Raw genomic sequence first — 27,381 nt, forward strand, 5'->3', positions numbered from 1 at the left:
AATGGTGAAAATTTATAAAATCATGTCTTTATATTAAATTATCATTCACAATAATAGATTAGTTTATCATATCAGTATTATTGGATATAAAATGACATAGCATTTTGATTAACTACAATTAATCAGCTACCATATAAAGATTGATTGAAAAAATAAATAAATAAAGATTTTTTTTAAAAAAATTCTCAATAATTTAATTTTTTTAAAAAATATTATGTGAAAAAAAATTTAGCATTTGAGGAAGAGATAATAAAGGTGTATTCTAAAGCAATAAGGAAGAAGAACTAAAATGGGCCCCTTTGAAAGAAAAAGGTAACCCACCAAACGAAGCAACCCAACTGCCACGCACAAAAAAACAGTGTTTTATATATTCCTCGTTAAATTGGAGCGTCTTACTTGAGAACTCTCTATGCTTAGACGCTTTTCAAACACAAAAGCAGAACAAACGTTTTTTCTCTCTTCCAAATGGGGCCGACAACGTCGGGTGACAGATCCGAAATCTGCTTCTTCGATCTGGAAACCACGGTCCCTCAGCGACGCGGCCAAGGCTATGCCATTCTCGAATTCGGAGCCATTTTAGTTTGCTCCAAAAGGCTCCTGGAGCTCGAAAGCTACTCCACCCTGGTCCGACCGGACAACCTCGCTTCCATTTCCCCTTCCTCCGAACGCTGCAACCGCATCACCCGAGAGGACGTCGCTTCGGCACCTTCCTTTTCAGAAATCTCCGACAAAGTCCACGACCTTCTTCATGGTCCGCATCTCACGCTCAGATTGCTCTCTCTCTCTCTCTCTCTCTCTCTCTAATATCTCATTAATTTTAAGTTTTTAAATGAATTTTTTAGGAAGGGTTTGGGCGGGGCATAATATAGTGAGGTTTGATTGCTTGAGGATAAGGGAAGCGTTTGAAAAGATTGGTCGGCCGGCGCCGGAGCCTAAGGGAATTATTGATTCATTGGCGTTGTTGACTAAAACATTTGGAAGGAGAGCTGGTAACATGAAGGTAATTTTTAATTCATGTTACAAAGCTTACCTTTAATATGGAAAAGTATCGAAACTGTATGCAGTAAATTACAAAATTTTGGATTTTTCGTTAGCTGGATGGATGTTTATCTTGTTAGGGGTGGCAAAACCCGACCTAATTAGGCCCAAATACAGTTTTTGAGCAAACCCAACGATTCAAACCTGAAACCTGAAATTGCTTGAACTTGATCCTAACTTGAACTCAGTTATTTTCTGCTTGTAGAGAATATGGCAAAGCTTTTACCTGAACCTGGAAAGCTCGCTAGAAATCCCAGTCAATACAACCCAAACCTGAGACCTGACCCTAAGCCCAAAAAGTCAAAAGCTGTAAAAAGATCCAATCTGCTCAATTGGCACCTCTAATCTTGATCACATTTGTGTTTGTCTGTGTTATGTTTATTCCACTGTGGGGAATGGGAATTCCATTGCCACCATATTTACAAGTTACGTGATTTAAGTTCCTAGCACATTTAGATACTTGTTTAATGATTTGCTTTCTTAGTTGTGTGCAATTCTCTAAGTAAGGCATTGCAAGTTTTAGGGTTAATCTGAAGTTTTGGTTGATTACATGTGTATGTAATTCTATGCAGATGGCAACTCTTGCAAACTATTTTAATATTGGAGAGCAGAGACACAGGCAAGTCTGTGATGAATTAACTTATAAGTCTTTTCACCTTGGATGGCTGTACAATTTCTGTTCCCTTGAAATAACTTTTTGCGACGATATTTAGGAGCTTGGATGATATCCGGATGAACCTTGAAGTTCTTAAGTACTGTGCAACAGTTTTGTTCCTGGTATGGTTGTTTTGGAGTGCTAACTTTAGTTGCTTTTGCATTCTTTGGAATGATGTGCCATCGGTTTTACTTATTTAAGAGTATCTGACATTGAAAAATTTAAGCACCATATTTGACTTGTCCTAACTTTTGACATGTTAAATCATAAAGTTTGATGAAATAGTGCTTCATTCGTTTGGTATGTGGATAAGCCGTTTTAATGGCAGTGAGAAGTTAAGATCCTCCAGCAAGTTTGATGCATTGGCTTTTCTCTTCCCTATATATAGCCCAGCTCCTGCTGTATACCTTATAGTGTCTGCTACTTGTTTGTATAATGGTATGCACTTTGGTTATTCTTGCGTGGCTATATATTATTAAATCAATCTTTGGAGAGCTTTCACGACTCCTCCTTTCCTCTTTTTAGGAAGCTGATTTTCTTTACAACAATGTTTTTGTTTGCTTTTGAGTTATGCTTATATTGTTATCATTTCTGATTGCAAAGCCCTTGCATTGAGTGGACCTTGCAATGGGTATCAATAAGCTTAAGTACTAAGAAAGGCCCTGAACTACGTCCATTTATGCAACTAAACCTTTATTCTTTTATTGTATCTAAACAAGCTTTTGTCCTTTGATTTGTACTGGAACAAGCCCTTAACCAAATTAACAGCTGTTAGCCTATTGTCAACTAGCATTTTCTATCCATGTGGCATATAACACGACAGCTAATGTTTATGCAAAGTCCTTTCCATTGAGTGGACCTTGCAATGGGTAGTGGACCTTGCAATGGGTATCAGTAAGCTTAAGTTCTCAAAAAGTCCCCAAATTATTGCCCATTTATGCAATCAAGCCTATATTCTTTTATTGTACCTGCATAAGCCTTTATCCTTTGATTTATACCTACACAAGCCCTTTTCTTTAAGGGAATATATTCAGCTGTCAGCCTAATGTTAGTTGGTATTTTCTTTCCATGTGGCATATGACGTAGCAGCTAACATGACCACATAGTAATTGTTGTGGAATGGGCTACATGACCACATCATCAAGCGATGTCATATGCCACATGAACAAAATATGTTAGTTAACATTGAATCTTGCAGTCTTTAATTTTTGGCATAAAACTTAAAAAAATTAAATAAACTCTTATTCTTTTATTGCATGCAATTAAGCTCTTATATTTTTATTTTGAGTCAAATAAGCCCTTATGATTAATGGTTAACTAACTATTGTTAGTTAAAATGTCATTTGTCATTTTATGTTACATGATGCTAGCATGGCATGTTAACATGCCATGATAGATGATTACGTGATGTACTAATATGGCATGATGACATAGTTATGTGGTATTTTTCACTCCACATTAGCGTCACGTGAGGATAAAATGACAAGTGACATTTTGACTAATAATAATTAGTTAACCATTAGTCACTAGGACCTATTTGGCCAAAAATAAAATTACAAGGGCTTAATTGAACACAACAGAAGAATAAGGGTTTATTTGAATTTTTTTGAATAGTTTAGAAGCTTTTTCAAGTATTATGCCTTAATTTTTCATTAAGGTTAAGGGCTTGTATGTTACAAACCAAAAAGTAAGGGCTTCTTTGGGTATAGTAAAAGAATAAGAGTTTAGTTTCATAAATAGACATAGTTCAAGGTTTTCTATATTATTTAAGTCAAATTAGTTTTGTATCTATGTAATATGAGTTCCTTTAATTATACTTTGCATATTGGAGTCGGGAAAAAAAAATTGATCGAGTAAGCTTAATGTAGGTTTTGTTGTGTCCGCCATATAATGGCACATGTAAATATTATTGCTCTATGGATATAGCGGTGCTTGCATGTGATTTTGATTTGTTCTTGGTATCTTATATTACTCTACAAGCCAAGGATGATATCCATCCTGGAAGTGGCCATGTTTTATAAGATTAATTACCCAAAGTTTAAGCAAAATCTTAAATATATCTGCAGGAGTCGAGCCTCCCCGATATACTCACAGCAGATAGTGTGGTTTCCCCAAGGCCGACTACAAGAAGTATTAGTAATAGCAAGTCATCTCCTGAGGGGCCTAGCCCAAACATGCAAGCCCCTTCAAGTTCAATTTATGAAAGTGTTCCAAATTTATCTCCAACAGATATAGAAAATGGTGAACCCCATCCAATAATCTCTCTTTTGACTTGCCACATTGGAGAGGAAATCCCAAGTTTAGATGCATCTGATTCGGCTCAACCAGATCCTTTTGACATGAGTCGGCTCAGCAATGAAATAAAAACGGAGGCCTATCAATTAGATGTCACCATGGAAGAAAAACCTGAGCCAGAATCTCCTGAGGTGTCTCTTGCAACAGCTGTTGCTGGGGGTTGCAGTGGTTATGCAGGATTCCTAGAGCCTGATGAGGTTTCTGTAACTTCTATCAGTGCATCTCTTACACCATATTATCGTGGCACTGACCGAATAAAATTGTTGCATGAAGATGTTGTTTTACAACTCTTTTGTTCTCGTTTGAGAGTGCGATTTGGAATTAGTAAAAAGTTTGTTGATCAGGCTGGTCGGCCACGCTTGAGCATCATGGTTAATGTGTCTCCAAGTTTATGTAGGGTTCTAGATGCTTGTGATGCTGTTGCGAAGAAAAGATTTGAGGATTGTGGAAGCAGCTCTGAGTGGAGGCCTGTTGTGAACAGGAAAGATGGTTACGTCAACTACCCAACTGTGAGACTGCAGTAAGTTCTCATAGCTTTTGTATTTTCCTTTTCTTTCTAATGACATGGAAATGAATAGCTCCTAGCCTAGGAAAAAGGATGAAATTTTGCACTGCAGAGTAAAAAAAGGAGTTTGTTTCACATTAAACTACCATTTAATAGGAACTCAGAAAATAATGATAAAGTTTATGAGCTTTCCAAAATGGAAACAGGTGGTCCAGGACATGCTCTTGAATCTTGACTCACCCATACATGGTTTCTTTTTCTCCTTTGCTATTCTGTTGATGTGCTATTTAATTGATGGAAGAATGAAGTGACATGAAAGTTTACAGAACAATATGATTTGCAAATTTGAGAAAATTGGAGAAGGCATAATTTTTTTTTAAACTGTCAACTCTAGAAACTTGCCTGATGCTTTGACTTTTTCTGTCAGCATACCTACTGTAGTCAGCGGGGATATTGTCCAATATGCCACAGAGATACATCAGAAAGACAGCTCTGGTACTGTGCAAAAACTTGTATTCAGTAAATTTGATGCCGCCGAGCTTGATAACTTATTTAGAACAGGGATCTTTGTGGATGCATTCTTCAGCTTGGATCCTTATGATTATCAGCAGAGTGCAGGTATCCGTTTGGTGGCTAAAAATTTGATTATACATTCTTACTAGTGGAGTAGAAAGGTGAATCAGTACAATTTCAGATAGTTGCCAAATATGTAACATGTCTCTGTTAGTCTGATCCATAGATATGAATTGATTTCTCGCATTCATAAAAAGTTTAGGATGACAAAGGACACTGATACATTGTACCAAAAGAAAAAAGGAGATTGATTCTGCAGCTGACAATTTATGTAATTGCAATAAGTGTAACAATGTTATATGCAGACTTTACACAGATATAATATAGACGCTGGTCCTAAATTAAAAAAAAGAAAAAGAAATTGCAAGAAGTTGAAACTTACCAACAAATGCCATGCTCTATGTATCTTCTTTATCAGTTTCCTCTCATTGTCATTATTTCTTAATATAAGTTGGGTCATGGATGGACTATAATGTTAATTACTACTGGTTGTTTCGAACTTTGATCCTTGTGTTGAACTTCAGGTAGTAAACAAGGGTACAAGATTAATTATTTCCATCATAATGTAGCTAATATACTTGATTCATTAGGATGTGGTTCTGATCAGAAAGGTGGAAAAGTGAAAAGATACAAAACTTAGGAGAGATAACAAAGTGAAAAGGAGAGGAATTTTTTCAACTTTTCCTCCTTATTGGTAGGATTAAAAGTATTAAACAAATTTATAGATTAATATTATAAAATTTAAATTGTATATAATTGAAATAAATAAAAATAAAATATAATAGATTAATATTACATTATTTTTCAAATTCATTTTGACACCAAAGTCCCAACCCATCATACCTAAGTCATACCAAGTGTAGCTTTATTTTTGCCAACCAAAAACAAGAATTCGGAAATATAATAATAATAATATGGATGAAACATAAATAGTAGGTAGGTAGGTAGGTTGATTTAATTGAAGGAGTTGCTCCTGCATGCAAAAATTTGTGTTATGAGATTGGCTCTAGTTGCCAACAAGCCCATCCAAGGGCGGTAAGTAAAATAAGCATTAACAAACCATTGCTTGTATTCTCTAACTGTTAAACACTGAAGAGTATCAGGGTAAAAACTGTGCACTGATATTTTCCGTAATTGTCAAATTTTTAGTAAATAAGATATGATAGATGCATTTAAATATTTAGTTAAATAACATGTACATGTATTTTCCTGATCAAATAATTATGTACAAATCTTTCCTTTTCACCAATTTAAAGTAAGATTAGGGATGTCGATGAATACCTTGTAAACAAGTATCTTGCATTACCCAACCAATTAAGTAAGATTAATGTACCTTATAATTGGGTTTGGATAGTAAAACCACTATCTAAAGGATCATGCAACGATTTTAGAGTACTCGTTATCCAAACAGACTTAAGTATAAATAATGATTTTTAATATTTAAATTTAGTTTTTTATAATTAATTTAATATTTACTAAAATTTATTAATTTTCTAATGATGAATTTTAAAATTTAATTTATTTTTTACGAACTAATTTTAATTTATTAATTTAATTTTTATTAATAATATACACAAAATTAATTATAATTTATTCTAATCGATGATTTAATGAGTACGAGTATTTAAAAAGTAGTGTCTAGAGTATTCAAGTATAGATTCGAATAACAATTGAAAAATTTAATCGGGTATTTACAAGGTTCGATATCTTATCAAATAATAAATTTGAGTTTGAATATTTAAAAAATAATGATACCTTATCTATTGACGTCTCTAAATAAGATATAGAAAAAATCCTAATAAAAACGAAAGGTGACATTTGTAGGAAAAAATAAATAAATTGAAAAAAGTAAAATGAAAATAAAAATATCAATTAAATGAAATTCAAGTTCTTTTATTTATATTATAAGAGGAGTGATATTTAAAATGTTGTGTAAACATGTGATTAAAATAATGATGATAGAACATCTTCAATTGTATCATTAAATTTCTCCTTTATGATTCTACACCTTAGTCTCTTGTTGTTTACTGTAATCTGCCTTACTACGCAGTGTTTACGAAAAGAGTAATAGACCCATTTTTAAATTTAATAGGTTCAATAATTTGCCCTTAATCAACTTCATTTTGTATTTTCTCAACTTTAAATAATTTTCATTAGATTTCTGTTTCTTGCAGCTTCGTTGATAAGGAAAGAAAGACAAAGAAAAGCCAAAGACCATTTGCTAAATAAATGCAATTAAAAAAAGAAACCTTTTTGTTTTTTATTTAAACACATGTGCTATTGTGGTTGGCTGCTCACCTCTTTACTCTGACCGCTCCACTGCACTTTCCAGCTGGACTATCTACGTGTCAACCTTTCTTTAGATTTTTATTATAAAGGTATTCTTTTCCCAAATAAATAAAAAAGAAAACCAGATAATTATTTTTTTTTTCAAAAATATATTTTTAATTTTTAATTTTAATATTTCCAAGGGGTTGCTCTTGAAAAGAGATCTCAAAGAGTGACGTGGCCTTCTCTCTATCTCTACCAAACTATCCAAACATTTGCCCCCTTCGCTTTTTCTTCCACTTTTCTCTCTTCTGTGTCCCTCTTTCCGTCCACGTCATCCTCTTCCCTATCCTACACCCTGATGCGCACTATGCAACCCTCTTCCAATCTCCTCCCTCCGTTGCCTTCCATCCAACGCTCCAAATCCATCCCACCAATCCATCGCACGTTAGTCACACTCAGGATCCCCGATTCCATCTCCTAACCATTGTCTGAAAAGAAAAAACATTTACTCTCTCAGATTCAGACCCAAAAAAGAAAAAAGAAAAGAGAAGACTTTCCTTTATCAGAACTGAGAAACCCCTCCGTCGCCCTTCCCTTTGGGCGTTACGTTAACGTGCGCCAGATCCTTGGTGAGCTGAAGTCTGACCCGTTGATGGCTCCTGCCACCTTCATCATCCGACCCTTGATCCTTACCGTCCGATTGGGTCCACTTGATCTTTTGCTTGCCGTTTATGGAAAGTGATTCATTTTAAAAAGGGGGGAAAAACCATAACGTTGATTAACAACAATCTTAGTCTTTTATTAGGCGGTTGGTGTACGGACGGGAAAAAGGATTCAATCACAGGATGGATTTAGGAACCCTAACCGTAATTTTGTCTCCAATTTCGGTTGTGCGAGAGAGGATGACTTTTACGGGCTTTTTCTAGTATTTTCCCTTTTCCGTAATTATTTTTAATTTAGAAAAAAAGGGGCTTTTTGGGGGGGTTTCCTTTGTGGGATTTTTTTTTTGTAGAAAAGTGATCATTTTTGGGTTGAGGGGATATGGAGAGCAAGGAGCTGAATTTGAATAAAGAGTGTAAAGTAGGAGGAGGAGCAGGAGAGGGGTTTATAGATAGGAGCAAAGTGAGGATATTGCTATGTGATAACGATCCTAAGAGCTCTGAGGAGGTCTTTTCACTTCTTTTGAAATGTTCTTATCAGGGTAAACTGTACTTTTATTAGCATTCTTTTTTTTTTAAAAAAAAAAATCATGTCTTATTGAATTTTAAGCTATTTGTAACATTTTTTGTTTATAAGTTGTTGTTTTTGTTGTTGCGTGTGGTTTTCTTTTTTTGATTGGTTATTGGGTATTTGGAAGTGAATTCTGGGTTTTCTATCTGTTGAGTTTTTGTGTTAGTTTATTTGTTGCGTTGGTGTTATTTGAATTGTGTATTGAAACAGTTAATGAAGTGAAACTGAGATGCCTAGGAATTGATGCCTTGTTGTGTGGGTGGTACTCGTTGAATTTTGTGTAAGGCATTTGAATATTGCAACTGAATTTTGATTTGAATTGTATTCTTCCTCGGTGATTATTTGCCAATCTGATAAAAAAATTTCATATGTTTTAGAGTATGTTCATCATGTCAATGATTTAGGTTCCTTCTGCTGTCTATTGTAACTCAACTTTTGTCTCCTATTATATTTTAATTCTATCTTTATATATTTGCATTTATGAGTTCTCTATAGTTTCATGACACTTATCCTATATTTTTTCTAGAAGTGATGTGTCAGCTCCATGATTCTGTGTTAGTTTTTCTTCACAGTGACTTCAGTAAGGTCTGCTAGACAGGTTATTGATGCATTGAATGCTGAGGGACCTGAAATTGATATCATACTGGCTGAAGTTGACCTCCCAATGACCAAGGGAATGAAGATGTTAAAGTATATTATGCGGGATAAGGATCTGCGCCGTATTCCTGTTATTAGTAAGTTTGTCTTGTACTTTTTTTCTTCAGCCATCCAACTTTCGCGGAAGTGAATATTCCTTATGGTGTTTGTTGGTCTGATCAGTGTATATTTCTTTCCTTTTTATGATAAGTGATGTCGGCCCAGGATGAGGTCTCTATTGTTGTTAAGTGCTTGAGGCTTGGTGCTGCTGACTATCTTGTCAAGCCTTTACGCACCAATGAATTGTTGAACTTGTGGACACACATGTGGAGAAGACGGCGCATGGTTTGTTTTTAATCAATTTATTTTTCTTTTCACAGCTAGTCTTTGTTGCATTTGTTGTTGTTTTTCATGTGTCCTGTTTTGTTGCTTTGCTTGGTTCCCCTCTATTTCAAAAAATGGTTCAACTGCAGTTGATACTTTTAAGAGTATAATTAGAAGCAATAATCTTGGCCAGATAGAGGGAACTAAAATCCCATTAACTGGGCATTACTTCAGAAGTTGATAAAATTTTTTATCTATATTTGTATGGATGTGTAACAAAAACCATTTTTAGATATTCACTTAGATGTTTTCCCATTGGCAGCTTGGTCTGGCAGAAAAGAACATCTTGAACTATGATTTTGATCTAGTGGCATCAGACCCTAGTGATGCTAATACAAACAGTACTACTTTGTTATCGGATGACACAGATGACAAGTCCCGGAAGAGCACCAATCCAGAGATCGGAGTTTCAACTCATCAGGAAGACGAAGTGAGTATTGAAGTTGGATAACTAAATACGTGTTTGCCTGCATTTAAAATTAAGGGGAAAACATTTGTTTGACTGTGCATTATGAGATGATGAACTTTTGCTGTAGGAAATGACCTTGCCTCATGACATAATGGGTATGAAATGCATGATTGCATTATAAATTCCAATCACACTTAGAATTGTACCTTTATATGTCTGAATTTTGCATACGATATATGAGTTGAAGTTTTAGTCTTAGACATAGAGTCAGTTATTCAATTTATGTAGTTGCTAAAGGAGTGATTGCATATTAAAAAAAAAAAAAGAATGGAATCAAATAAAAATAAAATAAAAGAAAATAAAAACATGGACTTCTGATCAGCAGATTTTGCAATCCTGAGATACAGACAGGCTATTTCTCCTGAAGTAATATTTATGTCATGTAGGCTGCCAACAAGATTTATGCAGCCTTCCTTTACTGCAATGGTTTGAAGGGATACTTTAGCTACTTCTAATTGATCATATATTATTCAAGAAAACAAAAAGAGATCTGTATTATTTTTGGCCCTGGAATTTCAATTCTGTAAACATAGTTTCAAAGTTAATTCTCAGAGACTATTGAGCTCCTATTCTCTTTTTTTTTTTTTTTTGAGAGGTTTGAGACTTGGAATTTTTTTGTTAATGGCCCATGCTTCTGGCTATGTTCTTAGTTGTGTGATTTGTATAGTGCTTTAATATTAACTCATCTATTATCATAGAACTAACTGAACTGAGACGGCAAGCTTATGTACCAAACAATAAAGTAAAAAAGTTCATGGCTTAAGTGAAAGTTTGGGAAATGGTCCTTCTTAACATATGATGACATTTCCCCATCCTTCTGCCCACATCCCCCTTCCCAAAAGAATAAATAAATATAGAAAAGGGAAAAATTTTGTATTATCACCTTATTAGTCATTAACTCATCCATATGAACTTAAGCTTGGCAACGATGTCGACTATATTCTGTATAATATTGACCAAGTCATAGAAAGCAAAGATATGTGATTTAACTGTATTTTCTATTGTTACCCTCTTCCTCTTTAGATTGCTTCTGTTAAAATTATTCCCATGCTTGTAGTATCCGGTGTTGTATTCTTAAGATAAGCTTTATAAAGTTGGTGACATTAGGCTCCTGAAAAGGCAACTGTTGTTTAGTTGAACCAACTGTTCAGGTAGTAGCAGCATTAGGAAGTTGTAAATGATAGGTATGAATATATACTTTGCAGAATATAAAATCATAGACATGTTGAGGGGTGGAAGAAATTAGGATCTGAAATCAAACACTAGACTTGAACAAATTATACACAACACAATTTCAAATTATATGCATTTATGTATGTTTGCATCTATGCATTTATATCTGTACATGTGTTATCCTTATGAATATATGTGTATAAAATGGATTATGAGCAGCAAACTTAACTTGAGAAGTAAATTTAATATTGGCATCAACCTAGGGGCATATCACGTGAGAGATATTGTATGTGCTGAAGTTTAAAAGTAACCAGTGAACAAAGTGAAATTGAAAAGAACATAAAAATGGTACTTACAGATTTCTAATGCCTTCAACTATTGGCAGTCCTCTACAACTACCAGATATGATTATTTAAATTTGGAAAACCATTCATCTATCATGCTGTATGATTCTTTTCACAAAAGCTTTAGGCAATCAAGATTTTCTTCTTTAACATCTGTGTGGTTGTATGTACATGCCATAAATTTCAACCTGTACTTGGTTTTGCAAATGTATGGCAAATCAATGGTGTTAAGAGTGAAATATATTGTTTGTGTTCATTTAAGTGTTTTCCTCTTTCAGTATGTTGCTGCTGTTGTAGAGCCTCCTCAGACTGAAACATCAGAATGTCGTCCTGATGTTCCAGGAATAAGTGACCGCAGAACAGGTTGACTTCTCTTGAACTTCTCCATACCTGAAAATTGTTGGGCTGTCCTGAACATGAATTTTCATATTCCGTTCAGCTTACTGTTGCATGCCATATATGAGAGAAATTATCTTTGATTAATGCATGGGATATTCATTAGGATAGTGTGAAATGACATCATTTTGCCTTCTATTATCGTATTGCTTCTAAAATGTTAAGTCTTCAGTTTGAAACAAATTCTCAATAATGTTTCTTCTATGAATGCATGGGATTTTATCTTGTTTACTATTAATCAAGTCGGAGATTGTTTCTCTTAAGCTTTGTGTCAAAATTAGCCATGTTTTTTGTCAGAAGAAGAAGAGTATGATTTGATGAAATTCTTTAAGGTTTTGACACTGGTTCTAATTTTAGTTTGTTTGATGGCTAGATTACTGCTTGCATTACATTCTTGTTTATTTTCTAATACTACAAGGGTGTTTCTTATTTGAGGCTTCCTTTACCATAAATAGCATTCTAGTTTACATGTTGTGAACTGGGATTGACTTCATGCTACTAGGAATAATCTCCATCTTCTCTCTAATCTATAGTTCATTACCATGCAAGCACTCTTTATCATGTCATAACATATCAATACAGGAACAGCATGGCTCTGATTCTTTTCTGGTTTCCAAATATTTTCCATTCATGGATTGCTCTTATAAAGAAGGTGTTGGAATGTTGGCAATATTTTGCAGGGCAATTTTCATCTGGTCCAAAGAAGAGTGAGCTAAAGATTGGTGAGTCGTCAGCCTTTTTTACTTATGTGAAGTCAAATGCAGTCAAAACCAGTACTCAAGTAGTCACCCCTCATGACGAAAATGCTGCTCAAAATAAGATCATTGAAGAGAATCTTCAGCAATCTGGTCAACAAGTGGTTAACGATGTCCAAGTACATGAGAATGGAGAAGCATGGGAAAACTGTTCACAAGGAGATGTCTTTCCCAGCAGCAGCAGTATACCAGATTCACTTTCCTTGGAGAGGTCCTCTACTCCTCCTGTGTCTATGGAGTTCTCACAACAAAGGAATTTTAAGGAAGAGAAGCTTTCTCAGGTGCTTGTGCCCCCAAGAAATGAACCTCAACATGATTTATCAGGTTTACCTACACAAACTGCTTACCCATACTATATGCCAGGAGTTGTAAATCAAGTTATGATGCAGCCATCAGGCCAGTTGTTTCAGAATAACCTTCATGACCTTCAAAATCATGCCGCTTCTTCTGTGCTACCTCAATACAGTCATCTTCAACAATGTCTTTCACATCCTCATGTAAGTGGGATGGCATCATTTCCATACTACCCAGTTAATATGTGTGTACAACCTGGTCAGATGCCAACTGGTCACTCATGGCCATCATTTGGAAATTCCTCTACCAGTGAAGTGAAATTAAGTAAGGTTGACAGAAGAGAGGCAGCATTAATCAAATTTAGGCAGAAAAGGAAGGAGCGCTGTTTTGATAAGAAGATTAGGTATGTTAATCGAAAAAGGCTAGCTGAAAGGAGGCCTCGTGTGAGGGGACAATTTGTCAGGAAGGTAAATGGTGTAACGGTAGATCTTAATGGGCAACCTGCTTCTGCTGATTATGATGAGGATGAAGAGGAGGAGGAGCAGGCATCAAGGGATTCTTCTCCTGAAGATGATACGTCAGGATGTTGATGTCAAGTTTGTACATTTTGAGGATCTTTTAGTTTATGTTTCCCTCTGCCTGTTTCCTCTGGAAGGATGAGAATGAGTGACACAGTGTTCCATTGAAGAAGTCTAAACATCAGTGTATTGATTGAAGAGCGCAGATCACAGATCAGAACAAATGTGCATCCCCAAATATCAATCAGGTGAAAGCAGCTGGATTAAGTTATTGCAAAGTGCTTCCATCAGGATGCCTAAATTGCCTGGTTCACCTTATTGAGGTAAGCATCAGCTCAAGGAACTAATATAAGGAAGCAATTGATGGAGCCAGTTCCCCTGTCGACTGCATGTCAGTGGAGATAGCACTTGGTGTTGTATTGTTTTCATGGTTCAAGTGTTAAAAAAAGGTTCCAATTCCAAAGGCTTTTCCAGTTTTTGAGAAGTGAAACTTTCTAAAATTGTTCTCAAAGGAGAATGCAATCTTGTAGGAGTTTTTCAAGGAAATGCGAAGCTTGTAGGCTTTTCCACTTCTACATATTTGTTTCTATTATTAACTTGTGGCCCCATTTGTCAACTAAATGAATCAGTGAACGGATTTTCAGGACCATGTGCCGTTTGATTATGATAGCTGGCAGGGGTGAAATCGTGTTTTGAATTAAATTCTTACGTTTGCGCTGATGTTGCCAGTGTCTGTTGAAGGGCGAAAACATGCAACCGTGGAATGCAGCTGGAGAATGACTTGAACAAATGAATGACCATCAGATAACTAAACCAGGGATGCAATCCGGTTCGGATGGCAACTAGAATTTCTCAAGTTAGGTCTTTCTTCAGTCCTACAACTTAGGTTATCTTACCTAATCTGACCAGACTGAATTCTAATTAAGCAAATTGAGCCTTCTTACAATCTAAGCATAAAACCTGGGATGCCTGAATTTTCCATGGTTTACATAGCTCGTTCAAAACACCGGCAGATCATCACACAATAGAAATGCAAAATATTTCTAGTCTTAGCTATGTGATTTAAGCAAGAAGCACAGAAGACAAAAGAAAATAAGAGACTTTCATAATGAGGCATAAGCGTATTATATAAAGTTAAGGTGGTAGCTGTAGTGCAGGCCTCGGGTGAACAAACAATAAGCAATTATGGCACACAAAACTCAGAAACGGATGACATACATGCCTTTTCTTTGATACTACAAACATCAAAAAATTGGAATTTTGAACCACCAAGGCCAGCACACTAATGAGTCAGCTTAAAATATAGGATAAATAGGATGGCAAGAACTAGGGCTGCAATTATGGAGCCAATTATCCATTTGTTCCTGCTCATCCTTCTTGACATGTTTGTCAGTATCTTTTTGCTCCTGCTAATGTTGTCATCTACTCCATGGAGCTGCAGAAGTAAGAAGCAAATTTGTTACATTTTCAGCTACATCTCTGCTGTTTGATTAGAGAAACGAAATTACCTACACACACACACACACTCTAAAGCCAGTGAACCCTATTTGGAACCCAAGAATGGGTGAAAAGCATACTGTGTTATGCGCATGGAGGAGAGATTCGCGTTGTTGATGCAAATCCTGTAGGATTGAAACACCCAGCTCTTCTGTTTCCAGCATTGCTTTTCTGCTTTCTTTAATTCTGTCAGTAGATTGGTTTAATCTCTCTGTTGACATCAACAATCTTCCTCTTTGATCAGCAGAGACCTATGCCATCATTCAACAATGAGTGTTCATAATAAAATGTTATTAAGATGTTTACCTTAAATTCAAAGGGGAGAAAAGTTTATATGTTATTACCTACAGAGACTGGCATTCTCCCAGTTCAATAAGATGCAAAGCCAAAATGTTAACAGATTTATATAGTAACATGTTTTTGCTTGTGCACATTTGCGTATGTGGCAATGGATTTGCGTACACGTGCATACACAAGTGTGCTAATACCTATTCCATAATTTCTTCCTCTAGATTCAAATCTCAGCATCCTGTAAGCAGAACATCTCATATATTTAATGCACAAAAGCCTGAAAAACAGGCAACATAGTTTTTTTCTATGGGTTGGTTTTTGTCAAAGGGCAAATGAAAGTTAATGGTGAACAATCAGATGAAGCTATAGGACATACAGGACATGCTTCACAAACTTTATTATGATATAAGAAGGAAAAAGAGTTTCATAGTAGATGGTTGCTTTACCATACCAACATTAAGTTCAAAATGATGGCACTTTGGAGAAAAGAAAGTAGTATCAATTACCATCCTTGCATCTGCCATTCCAGACCCCAACAACTCATCTCGGGCAGCCTGATTTGCGTTACCTGAGGTAATTCTTTTAACTTCACTTTTCAAGTTGTTTAGATCATTTCTATATTCTCTTAATTTAGAAAGAAGTGTTGCCTTTATGCTTGGCTGCAAACTCCTTGCTTCAAGGTCCATTTTCCGAATCTGGAACAATTCAGACAAAGGATCACATTACAAATCCAAGAATGTCAAAAGAAAAAACAAACTTAGCCACAGAAAATGTCTTTTTCATTACCAAAGCATCAGCATCATCCAATCCTGCTTTGATTTCAGTAAGTTTCTGCTTCTTCTGTTCTGTAAATCAAGAAAACAAGAAACTAAAGAAGTTACAGTATGTACAAAACAAATTACACAGTAGAAATATATTGATTATCTCCGAACCAATCTTTCTAGAATTACTATATATATAAACACATGATACTACAGATTAAGCATAAAAGTCAAACAATTCATTCACACAACCAGTGATTTGTGTTGGTTGCAGTGTTAAATGCATTTTTTCTTCCCATTCCACCCAAAAAAACCCATGGAAACACTGAACCTAATGCTTAAATAACCCTCAAATATCATATTTTATTTTTACCAATTAAGCAAAAACCTAAGCATATAGAACTAAGACATATTTCATCTCATTTGCTTATTCGTCATCAGCATAATCAAAATCAACACACTAAGTTCAACGCGGATACTCATATGAATGAAGAATCATAGAACCCTGCATGCCCAACTAATTTAAATTTCACTATTGTGCCTGCGTATATGTGTGTGTATTGAAAAATCAAAAATAAAAGTGTTCAAATTTCTCGAAAACCAAAATTTATGATTTTACCTTTTATAATTTCTAAAACAAATCAAATAAAATTATGCTGTATTACAATTTACAACCAAATCGACAAAGCAAATTCCAAATAGCAAAAGTAACAAAACCGACAATCAAATAGAGCCTTGAGCTAATCCGCTACAAATTAAAACATCAAACACAAAATTTTCGCCGATAAAGAAGGGATCAATGAGCAGAAATGCGACAGCGTTTCCTTACCTCCATCAAGAGCGCTGGCGGAGGCGCACTTGCGCGTCAAATTGGCGGAGAGCTCGCAGTACTGGCGCTCATAACCCTCGAACACCTGACTCATTTCGCCCCAATCTCTCGCCAACCTACATTCATCGCAATTCCTGTAATCTCAACCGATCGCTAAAAACCAATCTAGAAAACAAATACATAGGAAAACTAAATGTAAAAGATGGGTGACGTACGAACCGGAATGGCGCAGGAAGAATTACCGGAGAATGATCGGAGAAATGGAGATGAAGGATCGAACAGTGGAAGAAATTTTCAATAGTCTTATTACAGAAAATGCAATATTGCAATTTCAGTTGGGAGGTCGTTATTGCCCTTGGGCTTCCATTGGAATTTCCAGCATGCACACCGTAAGCCGTACCATAGATCACCTATTTATAAATAAAAATTAATATTTTTAAATATAAAATTTGAAGTAACGTTAAAATATTAAAATATTAATTTATAAATTATTTAAAGCAATTAAAGTTAAAATAATATTTGGTCAAAATATCCATTAAATTTTTATACCCATACATTTTATTTAATTTAATCTATATACTCAATATCGAACCAATTTAGTTTCTTAATTTTAAAAATTATTTAAATTTAGTTTCTCATATAATGACATCCAATCTTATCGTTAAACAAGATGACGTCAATGTTTGACATAACACATTCTGATAATGTGACACTAACATAATGATGTGACAGTGCCATATGGCACTAACGTGGTGACATGGAATTGATGTGATGATGTGTTTGTGTCACGTGACAATATTGACGTGACAAATCGAGAAAAAATTTCAAAAAAAAATGCCATTAGGGAGAAAGATTAAATTAGAGCAATTCTAAAAATCAAAGAATTAAATTTTTTTAATTTTGAATACAGGAATTAACTTTAAGAAAAATATGAGTACAGGGACTTATTAAGTATTTTGACCTATATATATATATATATATTATAAAGTAGCTAATTTTTTATCAAGTAAACTACTTCTAATAAAAATTAAAATAATTTTTAATGTAAAAGTGTCATAGCCCAATCCCAAGCCATGACCCGAGCATAGGCCTAATAAGCAAAGCCCACTACGCCCAAGCAAGTCTTTCCATGTAAACCTGTTCAGTAGTCCATCTATCACACCTCATTCTTTAATATCCATAATTCATAATTTCCAATAATAATTTCTTCGAAAATAAATCATGACAACCAAGCGTATACCATCCTCAAAATAGTGTTATCACTTGCCAACTTATGACGACCTTATTAATCAAATTAGACATATAGTGTTTACAAACAAATTTCATAATTTACATTAAAATATATATACACACATGCAAAAGACCCTTGATTACTAACAGAGTCACTTTGGGTGTGAGTAATATTATTGAGTGCCATGGTAAACCTAGACTATTAGACTGTTACTTCCACTTCTTAGATTAGAGTTAGTTAATTAGATTACTTTTTAATTATTGCTCAACATTTGGTATTTTGATAAAATTAACTTGTTTTAATTTTAGTAATTAGCAACAACAATTAGATCAACTCCTCGAGAGATTGACAAACTCAACTTATCACTTTGTTACTTATTGCGATCGTTTGCACTTGCACGTAGTCTTTCCTTGTATGTTGCATTTAAATTAAAGCATATCTTTTAACACACAAGCAAAAGATATTTACACAACAATCTTACTAATCTAACATCAACAAGAAGATCAACATCTTTAATTACCTCAAGACACCATATACCCATGTCATAGGTCGAGTCCGTAAGTTTCGCATCCTGCAATTTCATAATTAGTTCTCCACTATCCAAGTTTTCAAGATGTAATCATGATTACCTCCACATTCATAGATCGGATATCACGTAAGGTTTTACTCTTTAGAAAGGGTTATAACCACCTAACTCCAAAAAATTTCTCAACGTAACTTTATCTTATCAATTCCAATTATTTGAACCCTTCTATTGAGATAAAATTTATGGCCATCAATTAATAGCACCGTCTATTATCATAAATTTCTCAAAATTCTCTAGAATTGACTCCATACTTGAGGTCTTTGAATATATCATACCACCATTCAATCGTTGGGTCTCACCACCATGAAAATCTTTCCTTGTACTTTAACATAGTACAGTCATTCCCTGCAAGAACATAATTATGTAGTTTAGATTACTTGTTCCAAATCAACCTTCTCAATGAAAATCCTTGGTTGACTATATCCTTAACTTTCCTTTACACACTATTAATTTAAGTCTCTTACCATGAGAAGTAATACTTTTCGATCATACTTTAACTAAAAACTGTCATCATAAGTTATCACTTATCATATATAATTTCATATCTATCTAAGTCAATATTTAAACCCCAAAAATGGCTCAGCCATCCATTCACATTAGTTAGAGCAAGCGTTCTCTGTGCATTAAGTGTCAAGCTGTCTCAAGTGCAAGATTGAATCAAAATTCACCAAGATACTTAAAGTAATTAATACCAACACTTAAAACAAGTTTCAAAATTATTATCTATTGTTAACTCACAATATCTGACCTCATGTCACAAGTAAAGTTAAGAGTGATATCCATTAATATCATGGATCTTTCTTGAATCCTTGAAAGAATAAAATGTATATCCAAAGCTCTCGACTATATATGGCTATTATTCAATCGGCAAGTTTTACTACAGCAAGGATCACCCTTTATATTTTTCACTCAGTAGAGCTATTCCTAGCACAAATGCACTTATGTCTCTCAAATTACTTTATCAAAATCCATTTTTTCAATAGAATCCTTTAATACCATAACTTGGGATGTCATACTCTTTTTTTTTTTGGATGCACGCCTCACCCTATAAGAGGCAATGTTCTTTGATAAAGTATGATCCAATAACCTTGAATTGTATGTTAATTAAAAGCTAACTACTCATGACACTACAACCAAGATTTTTAATATTCAAGCTTTAAAAGATGGCTACAAATCTCAATCCTTATGACTTATACTAGGGCTTGATTATACCCACCATTCAAAAGTGTCACCTATAGTCTCATTGATTTCTCTCATATTCTTTTGAATTTGTAACTATAGTTAAGATTTCCAATTTCACAATTCTATGATTGATTGTTGGCCTTACCACGCTATTTAATGATATCTTATGTAATTACAATACTGTGAGACATTGACCTTTATAGACTCGTAAATAGAAATATACGCGATATCCCTAATCAGGGGTAATTTCGTCATTTTCTCAATAAGCCCATAAAAGTAAGTTTTAAACAATATTATGGCTTAAGTAGGCATAAAGCATAAATGAAGGATGAAAATATGGGTGAAATGACAAGGAAATAAATTTTTTGATGATTTTCATGTTATAGGGGCAAAATGGTAATTTTGTCACTCGAGGACAAAATGAAAATTTTTGGAATTTTACACCACTTGACACTTGTCATGCCCATGGATTTTAGCCATTAACATTTTACATTGTGGATAATTGAAACATCTAATGTGGTGGAGAGAGATTGCTTAATGGATAAGTATTACACATGGACCAATGGAAACATGCCATGTGTCAAGCTTGGATTAGTCTAGAATTTCCTTGTAAAATCTATTTAAAACTCTCTTAGTCTCACCCAAATGGCTGGCCAAAGCATGAAGTGAAGAGGAAAGGAAAGAACACAAACCCTAGGTGGGAAAATTGAAGAAAAAGTGTGGGATTTCAAGAATTAAGCTAATTTATGGAGGGGCATTTTAGTAATTTCCAAGGGAGTGGATAAGCTTGGGCCATAAATATCCTCTCCTTCTAGCAACTTCTTGGGATATCTAGTAGCTTCTTCTTCTTATTCTCTTCCCTTTCACGTTTTTTCAATTTCTCCATGGAAGCTTGATGTGAAGCTGTCATAACTTTCTCTCTCTAGTTCTAATTTTCATACCTTGGTGCCCTTTTGACTAGAACTCTTGTATTCTTCCACTCTCTCACTTTAAAACCCTTGAAAATGATGAAAATCTTATTTCCATAATCTCTCACTAGTTAGGTGTTTTAGGGAGAGAAAGAGGAAGCTTTATTAATAGCTTGAGAGCTTTTGGAAAGAAGTTCAAAGTTACAAAGCTATCAAGGTGAGTAGTAAACTAGTATTGGGTTTTAAGTGTTGAGAATGACTAGAGATTTGATTTGTGAATATTTTGTAGTTGAGATTGTTAATTCACTTTGGAGTGATAGGAAAGTGAAAATGGATGGCCATTTAAATGGCAATTGAAAGCTAGCTAAAAGATAGCTTTTAGGGTTTATAGTATGTAAATTGACATTATGGAAATATTAATTTGATGGTAGGTGCTAATGAAGCCCCATCAACCCAATTGGATCATTTGGGGGATTAAGAGTCGGCTAAAGGCTCAACGAATACCGGTGAGTGGACTGCCTATCAAAACTATTTTTGGGAATGTAATTGTTTTGTGCAAAGTGTTTGAATGATTTTATACAACTTTTCTTAAAAATGTACCTTGGGAACAAGCTTTTAGTAAAATGATTTTATATTGTGAAATGTGTGTTATACAATGGTTTATGTGTTATCACAATATGATAAAATGCATGATATGCATTGGATGCTTCTTTGCATGTTGATGTGGACTTGGCTATGTGCGAGTAGGAGTGCACATAAGCCGTTGCTGACCCGACTATGTACGAATGGGAGTGTACATAAGCCATTACTGACCCGGCTATATGCGAGTGGGAGTATGCATAAGCCGTTGCATATGAGATGATGATGATGGAAGGGTGTATATGATGATTGATATATGTATATATACATATATGGTATATGGTATATGGTTGTAAATGCAAATATGTGAGCATTTGATTTGTTGAAATTTGGGGAGTTTACATGAGTTGCATGTTGCTATTGTTATTTTAGCAGGATGGCTTGTTTTAAAGGAAAATGAGACTTTTTTCTTGATGTTTTGACTCTCGCTGTAGTGAGAAACTCTCGGGTTTGAGGGCCTTCACCAGACTTGGTTCTCACTGCAACGAGAGTGAAGTTCGCTGTAGCGAGAAACTTTCTGTCCATTTTGGCTAACTTGTGGGTTTTGCTATATTTTTCAATTCTTTGGTACCATAGTTGAGTATGGATCTTTTAAGTGATTTACTCATGAGGGGTTTACATGAGGGGTTCTACTAAGAACTAGAACAAATTGCATTGTTTTGAGAAAATGAGTACATCATGATTTCGATAAACATTCCTTATGGTATGCTTGTTCCCTTCTTGTTCACTCACTAATTTTATGCTCACCGCTTTCAACTTCATGTTTTCAGATTAAGAGACAGTCGGTAACTAGGACGAGGTGTCCTCGTGGACTTGTATCCATCTTTTGGTAGGTGTCTCGGCATTCAGTAACTGTACATTCGCTCGAGTCTCTCTGCTGGACATCGAGTCTCCTTTTGTTGTGTATAGACGAACCCAATGTGAATTATTAAGATACATGGGTAGAAAGTACATATACACTTGTTTGGTATGCCAGTATGAAGTGGTAATGCTTAATATTATTTTGATTCTAAGTTATGATATATGACTTAGTAGTTTATGACGGAATGATGAACTTGTTAGATTAATAGGCTTGCTTGGGCTTAGTGGACTACGTCCATTGGGCCCATACGTCGGTCATGACCCGGAATTTGGGTCGTGACAAATACATTGGACTTTCTTATTATAGCATAGTCCACTAGTTCAATATACTTACTCAAAAGTCAACTCCTTTGATACAACTTGCCCCATAATCTGTGACTTTATATTTTTTTTATTTTTTTGTATTCAAAATCATGACAAAAATGACATACTATGATAAATGATAATTCCTAATAAGCGCTATCAATTCAAATGTCATTTTGTACCTTGATAAAAACTAGGGTTACCATTCGAAAGTCAATCAGGTTAATTGGTAACCATTTCATAGTACTTCAAAATATGTTTATTGTCAAGTCTTGTAGTTGCTTGTACCATTAATGACTTTCTACGTCAACCTTTAATAATTGTCTAAGGCGACCAACCATGCCACTAAGGTGAATATCTTTCCTTAATCATTGTAATGCTAATCTATATTTGTCATACGTGAAAATTCCAATATGCATCAAGTCATTAAAATAACAACTTCATAATTCTTTTAAATCATATAAAAATCAAAGCCAAACTCTTAAATCCTTCATACAGATAACAACTACTACTTAATTCAAACCACATCTGCCTAGTCTTAAAGCTATATGAAATTCAATGAAAGTATTAGGCTTCACTAAAATCATCGTTGCCTTGATCCGAACACATTAACAGATCATAATCCGAGTAGTCCTCTATCACCCGAGGATTCTCCATATCTTCATCGTTCTCTCCTTGTTGTTTTCCCACATCTCTTTCCAAGTTGAGAGGTGTGACACCTCTCTCTCTATAAGGAGGAAAGTCTCGAACAACTGACACCTTTCTTGGACAATAACCCTTTGTAAATACCTCTTTCATCTTCTTCTTACCTTTTTCCTCAATAACCTTTTCCTTGTTTTCTACCCTTTCAGGGCTTTCCAAACTATGAAATATTATTTCCGCTCCTGGTGGAATCCATCCAATAGCAACCTAGGGTAGGCCACTTTCCCGACTTCTTCACTCAAGGTGACAACAGCTTATAATAGTGGAATTTAACGATTCCTCGCTAGTATTACAAGGGTTATCCTAACTACCACTGCTTTTAAACATGGCGTGTGTAACAGGTGCACCTCAAAACCTGTACACAACCAAGCATCAATTACTTAATCATTTATACATTATAGGAATAGGTAGGGTTTTAATGAATTGGGGGCTTATGTAGCCTTCAGTCCTTGGCTTGTGTTGCGCACCCATAATCCAAGGATAAGACTCTACACGAACTCCAACAATCTTTGTTGATAGCCACAAGAATCCCTAGGACTCGACTAAACCTAGAGCTTTGATACCAACTTTGTCATAGCCCAATCCTAAGCCATGACAAGCGTATATGCCTAATAGGCATAGCCCATTAGGCCTAAGCAAACCTCTTTATGTAAACCTGTTCATTAGTCCATCTATCACACCTTATTCTTTAAAATCCATAATTCATAATTTTCAAAAATAATTTCTTCGAGAATAAATCATGACAACCAAGCGTATGCCATCCTCAAAATAGTGTTATCACTTGCCAACTTATGATGACCTTATTAATCAAACTAGACATATAGTGTTTATAAACAAATTTCACGATTTACATTAAAACATCTATTTACACATGCAAAAAACCCTTGACTACTAACGAAATGACTCTGGGTGTGGGTACTATTATTAAGTGCCATAATAAACCTATCGAAAGATGAACGAGGAGGCGCCTCAATCTAGGATCCAACTACCTCCGGATCTAAAAATCAAAATATGAAGTTGAAAAGAATAAGTATAAACCCAGTGAGTGAACATAGGAAGGGAACAAGCAAACGATACATAAGGTTTTATTTAACACGATGCACTTATGTTAGGAACAATGCAATTTATATAAAAAAAAAAACCAAACCCGATGATATGCTGTCCTTTAAACCATTTTGAAAACATTTGGAAGTTCCAACCTTCAACATTCAATGCAATCACATTACATTTCTCACACATCCTTACTTTATGATGTATGTACACGTGTATAAGTATTTATATATATATATATATATGTATACATATATTCTCAAATATGCGTCTCATTCTTAAAAATATTCAACATGGTTCGGTACATGCAGCTGTCGACCTCAATTCAAGTCATGTGCACTTTCACACCGCACATAGCTATTATTGTCATGTGCATTCTCACACTGCACACGGTCATCGGATCATGAGCTCACCCATACCGTACCCCACCATTACTGTCATGTGCCTTCCCACACTACACATACAAGGTTATAAATGTCATTTGGGAACATCTCCTAAGGCAATAGCATACATGACAACATGTAAACAGGAATCTTTATATATTAATACCTTCCACATAGTTCATTATTTTTGGTCATATACATGGTTACACAATCCAACTTCTAAGGAAAATAATATTAGCTATCATACCATTAGTTTCAACATCCCAAGATTCTCAATGTATCACACACCATAATTCACTTAGCAATTCAATATAATAATTCAAATATATGGTTCATCACATTATACATTTACAACATAAGGATATCACTCATCAAAGGCTTGTTCCCACGCATATTTTAAAAGATTCAAATAAGTGTTTTCAAGTATTTTCTTCAAACACATATGCATTTCTTTCCAAAATATTTTTATATACAAGCTCACTCACTTTTGTGATGCCACCCTACAAAACTAGCGCCAATAAGATTTCAATCTAAGTTAAGTCTTAAAGTACCATTAGAACCTATATTTACCAATAAACAATAATAGCCTCAAATATATCATAAATTTGAACTTAATAATTTTAATAAATATACACTAGAGAAACTACATTCTAACCTATTATTTAACCTAGAATTCTAGTCTAATTCATAAACCCATTAAACTAACTATTGAAATTTAAGGTTTCCTTAACTTGGTGAGCTTGAAGGTGTAAAAATCAACAAAACCTAATATTTTCAAGAAAAAAAATCAGAAAAATTAGAAAATAAATTCTAAAAATATAAATAAATTTGAAAGTTTTAAGGCTAAAAATATTACCTTACTTAGCTCAAATTTAAAGGATTTAAAGTTCAAACCTTGGCATTTAAAATAGGTGAGGAATAAAAGGAAGAATGGAGAAGAGAGAGAGAGAGAGAGAGACTTTCTCTCTCTTAAGGTTCGACCCAAAGGAAGTGAGGGTAAAGTGTTGACCTTTTTTTTATATATATATGTTGACTTTGCATTTCCAATAATCCCACATGGGATGGCCGGTCCTTATGATATAATACACATACTTTTCATTATTTTTGAAAGCTTATATTTCACTTATTTAACGCAAAGCAAATTGCTCATCACTTTATTGGCCAAACATTAATTTAATTTAATTTTAATTTATTTATTTATTTTTTCTTACTCTCCCCCACTTTGGTCATAACCAACTCATTGAAATTGACTTTCAATATTACACTGTTTTATTCACCTGTCATCAATAAACTAATATTATTTTATAACGAAAATATTATTATAATTCTACCTCAACTTCTCCACTTCCACAAAATTTTTCTCATCAACAATAGCCACAAGTCATCTTTATTGGCATTTATTATCTTAATTTAATTAACATCCCAAGGAACGAGTGTTACAAGAAGAATGTAAGAAAATATCTAAAGTGCATTAGTATTTGGTAAATACTTGTTTCATTTAAAATTAAAATGTTTGAAAAAAAGAAACAAGTTTAGTACTATTGATTTTGAAACATTCTATATAATGGGAAAAATAAAATTCATTTCCTCTTATTGTGTATATTTATAATCAAGATTTTGTCAATTTAAAGCACTTTTAAGACTAGTTAATATAATTTATAAAAATATTTTTGTATTCAATGTAATAATTAGTAGGTAACCTGATGATTTTCAGTGCGTTGAAAAAATATTACTTAATATGGTAATTTTTAAGAGTGCTTTTAAGAAAAATAAAATTAAATGCAATAAAGTAAATAAAGGATAAAACATGATATTAATATAATTAAATTTCAAAAAATACAATGTAAGATAGTAGTACAATGAGTTGGTTTATTTTTTTTTTCAATTTTTTTGTACAAAATTTTTTTATTTTAATACTAAGAGTTTAAAAGTCTAGTAATTGAATATCAATAAACATTTATCATTTTGTTGGTTTTATAAAAATATTTTATATTATTTTAGCATGTAAACTAATTATGTTATAACCGTATTAATTTAAGCAAATTGCCGTTATTTATAACCTACATAAAAATGAGATCCAAAACTGACTTTATGTTTAGCCACAATGTTATCCTCTTAAGTTGCCACTTGGAAAGTTATGAAAATAAGAAAAAGAAGCTGGCCTTTGACCTTTTTAGGTTTAGGAATTGCAGCATGTTGTTTGAGTGTGCAACAAGTTAGATGGGCTGCGTGAACTTTTCTTCTTTCATTGGGAATTGCATCTAATCGTTCCTCTGTGTACCACATGCTAACGTGTGTGCCTTGAAATGATTCGCGTATTTCCTTCTTCCATTTGATACCTCCTATATATCTATCAATTGTTTTCTACATTGGTTTTATCGCCTTTGCTTGGACTTCTCTTCCTTTCCAAAAATTTCTTTTGTTATTTTCAAGTTTCTTTACTTTTGTTTCTTACCTCTTGATCTTTTATTTACCGTTTTGTAGTGCTTTTGTTTTTGGTCTGTTCTTTGTTGATCTTTGTTATTTGCCCAACTGTAAGTGCTTACCTTGCTTTGTTCTTGGTAATTCCTTACCTTACCATGTTAGCCCTTTTCATCAGCCTAGTTGTGATTAATTTTTAAT

General features: G+C 34.2%; 3 protein-coding genes and 1 long non-coding RNA gene across 8 annotated transcripts; 3 read left to right on the top strand and 1 right to left on the bottom strand.

The window, feature by feature from the left end:
- LOC18604746 (protein NEN1) lies at positions 395–5,454 on the top strand. Of its 2 annotated transcripts, XM_018118270.1 has the most exons (6): positions 395–751; positions 843–1,000; positions 1,611–1,657; positions 1,752–1,815; positions 3,760–4,508; positions 4,921–5,454. In XM_018118270.1, exons 1-6 carry the CDS (start codon positions 466–468, stop codon positions 5,153–5,155), a joined length of 1,539 nt encoding a protein of 512 aa, XP_017973759.1. In that variant the 5' UTR covers positions 395–465; the 3' UTR covers positions 5,156–5,454. The 2 variants fall into 2 exon arrangements, with proteins under 2 accessions (XP_017973759.1, XP_007037426.2); XM_007037364.2 differs by lacking the exons at positions 1,611–1,657; positions 1,752–1,815.
- Positions 8,379–14,200, top strand: LOC18604747 (two-component response regulator-like APRR1). 2 transcript variants are annotated; one of them, XM_007037365.2, is made up of 6 exons: positions 8,379–8,538; positions 9,140–9,301; positions 9,415–9,548; positions 9,850–10,017; positions 11,852–11,936; positions 12,650–14,200. In XM_007037365.2, the coding sequence occupies exons 1-6, from the start codon at positions 8,379–8,381 to the stop codon at positions 13,606–13,608; spliced, it is 1,668 nt and encodes a 555-aa protein (XP_007037427.1). In that variant the 3' UTR covers positions 13,609–14,200. The 2 variants fall into 2 exon arrangements, with proteins under 2 accessions (XP_007037427.1, XP_007037428.1); XM_007037366.2 differs by lacking the exon at positions 8,379–8,538 and adding an exon at positions 8,632–8,847.
- LOC18604748 (vesicle transport v-SNARE 11) lies at positions 14,615–17,300 on the bottom strand. 3 transcript variants are annotated; one of them, XM_018117856.1, is made up of 6 exons: positions 17,130–17,300; positions 16,915–17,030; positions 16,111–16,169; positions 15,831–16,019; positions 15,114–15,284; positions 14,615–14,971 (listed from the first exon to the last, which is right to left on the bottom strand). In XM_018117856.1, the coding sequence occupies exons 2-6, from the start codon at positions 17,006–17,008 to the stop codon at positions 14,819–14,821; spliced, it is 666 nt and encodes a 221-aa protein (XP_017973345.1). In that variant the 5' UTR covers positions 17,009–17,030; positions 17,130–17,300; the 3' UTR covers positions 14,615–14,818. The 3 variants fall into 3 exon arrangements, with proteins under 3 accessions (XP_017973345.1, XP_017973346.1, XP_007037430.2); XM_018117857.1 differs by having other exon boundaries at positions 17,157–17,294; XM_007037368.2 differs by having other exon boundaries at positions 17,134–17,294.
- On the top strand, positions 20,921–22,368 carry LOC108661306. The gene is made up of 3 exons (XR_001927063.1): positions 20,921–21,038; positions 21,253–21,327; positions 22,231–22,368. It is a non-coding gene; the product is annotated as an uncharacterized LOC108661306 (long non-coding RNA).

This window comes from Theobroma cacao, chromosome 3, assembly GCF_000208745.1.
Source record: "Theobroma cacao cultivar B97-61/B2 chromosome 3, Criollo_cocoa_genome_V2, whole genome shotgun sequence".
Lineage (NCBI taxonomy): Eukaryota > Viridiplantae > Streptophyta > Magnoliopsida > Malvales > Malvaceae > Theobroma > Theobroma cacao.

Bases quoted from the DNA above. Each gene is read 5' to 3' on its own strand.
- LOC18604746 (XM_018118270.1), top strand. From the start codon at position 466: ATGGGGCCGACAACGTCGGGTGACAGATCCGAAATCTGCTTCTTCGAT. The intron at 752-842 runs GTCCGCATCTCA...TGAATTTTTTAG, and splicing joins AGTCCACGACCTTCTTCATG to GAAGGGTTTGGGCGGGGCAT. The intron at 1,001-1,610 runs GTAATTTTTAAT...AATTCTATGCAG, and splicing joins GGAGAGCTGGTAACATGAAG to ATGGCAACTCTTGCAAACTA.
- LOC18604747 (XM_007037365.2), top strand. From the start codon at position 8,379: ATGGAGAGCAAGGAGCTGAATTTGAATAAAGAGTGTAAAGTAGGAGGA. The intron at 9,549-9,849 runs GTTTGTTTTTAA...TCCCATTGGCAG, and splicing joins TGTGGAGAAGACGGCGCATG to CTTGGTCTGGCAGAAAAGAA. The intron at 11,937-12,649 runs GTTGACTTCTCT...AATATTTTGCAG, and splicing joins AATAAGTGACCGCAGAACAG to GGCAATTTTCATCTGGTCCA.
- LOC18604748 (XM_018117856.1), bottom strand. From the start codon at position 17,008: ATGAGTCAGGTGTTCGAGGGTTATGAGCGCCAGTACTGCGAGCTCTCC. The intron at 16,170-16,914 runs GTAAGGAAACGC...CTTGATTTACAG, and splicing joins CGCCAGCGCTCTTGATGGAG to AACAGAAGAAGCAGAAACTT. The intron at 14,972-15,113 runs GTATGCTTTTCA...TTACTTCTGCAG, and splicing joins TCCTCCATGCGCATAACACA to CTCCATGGAGTAGATGACAA.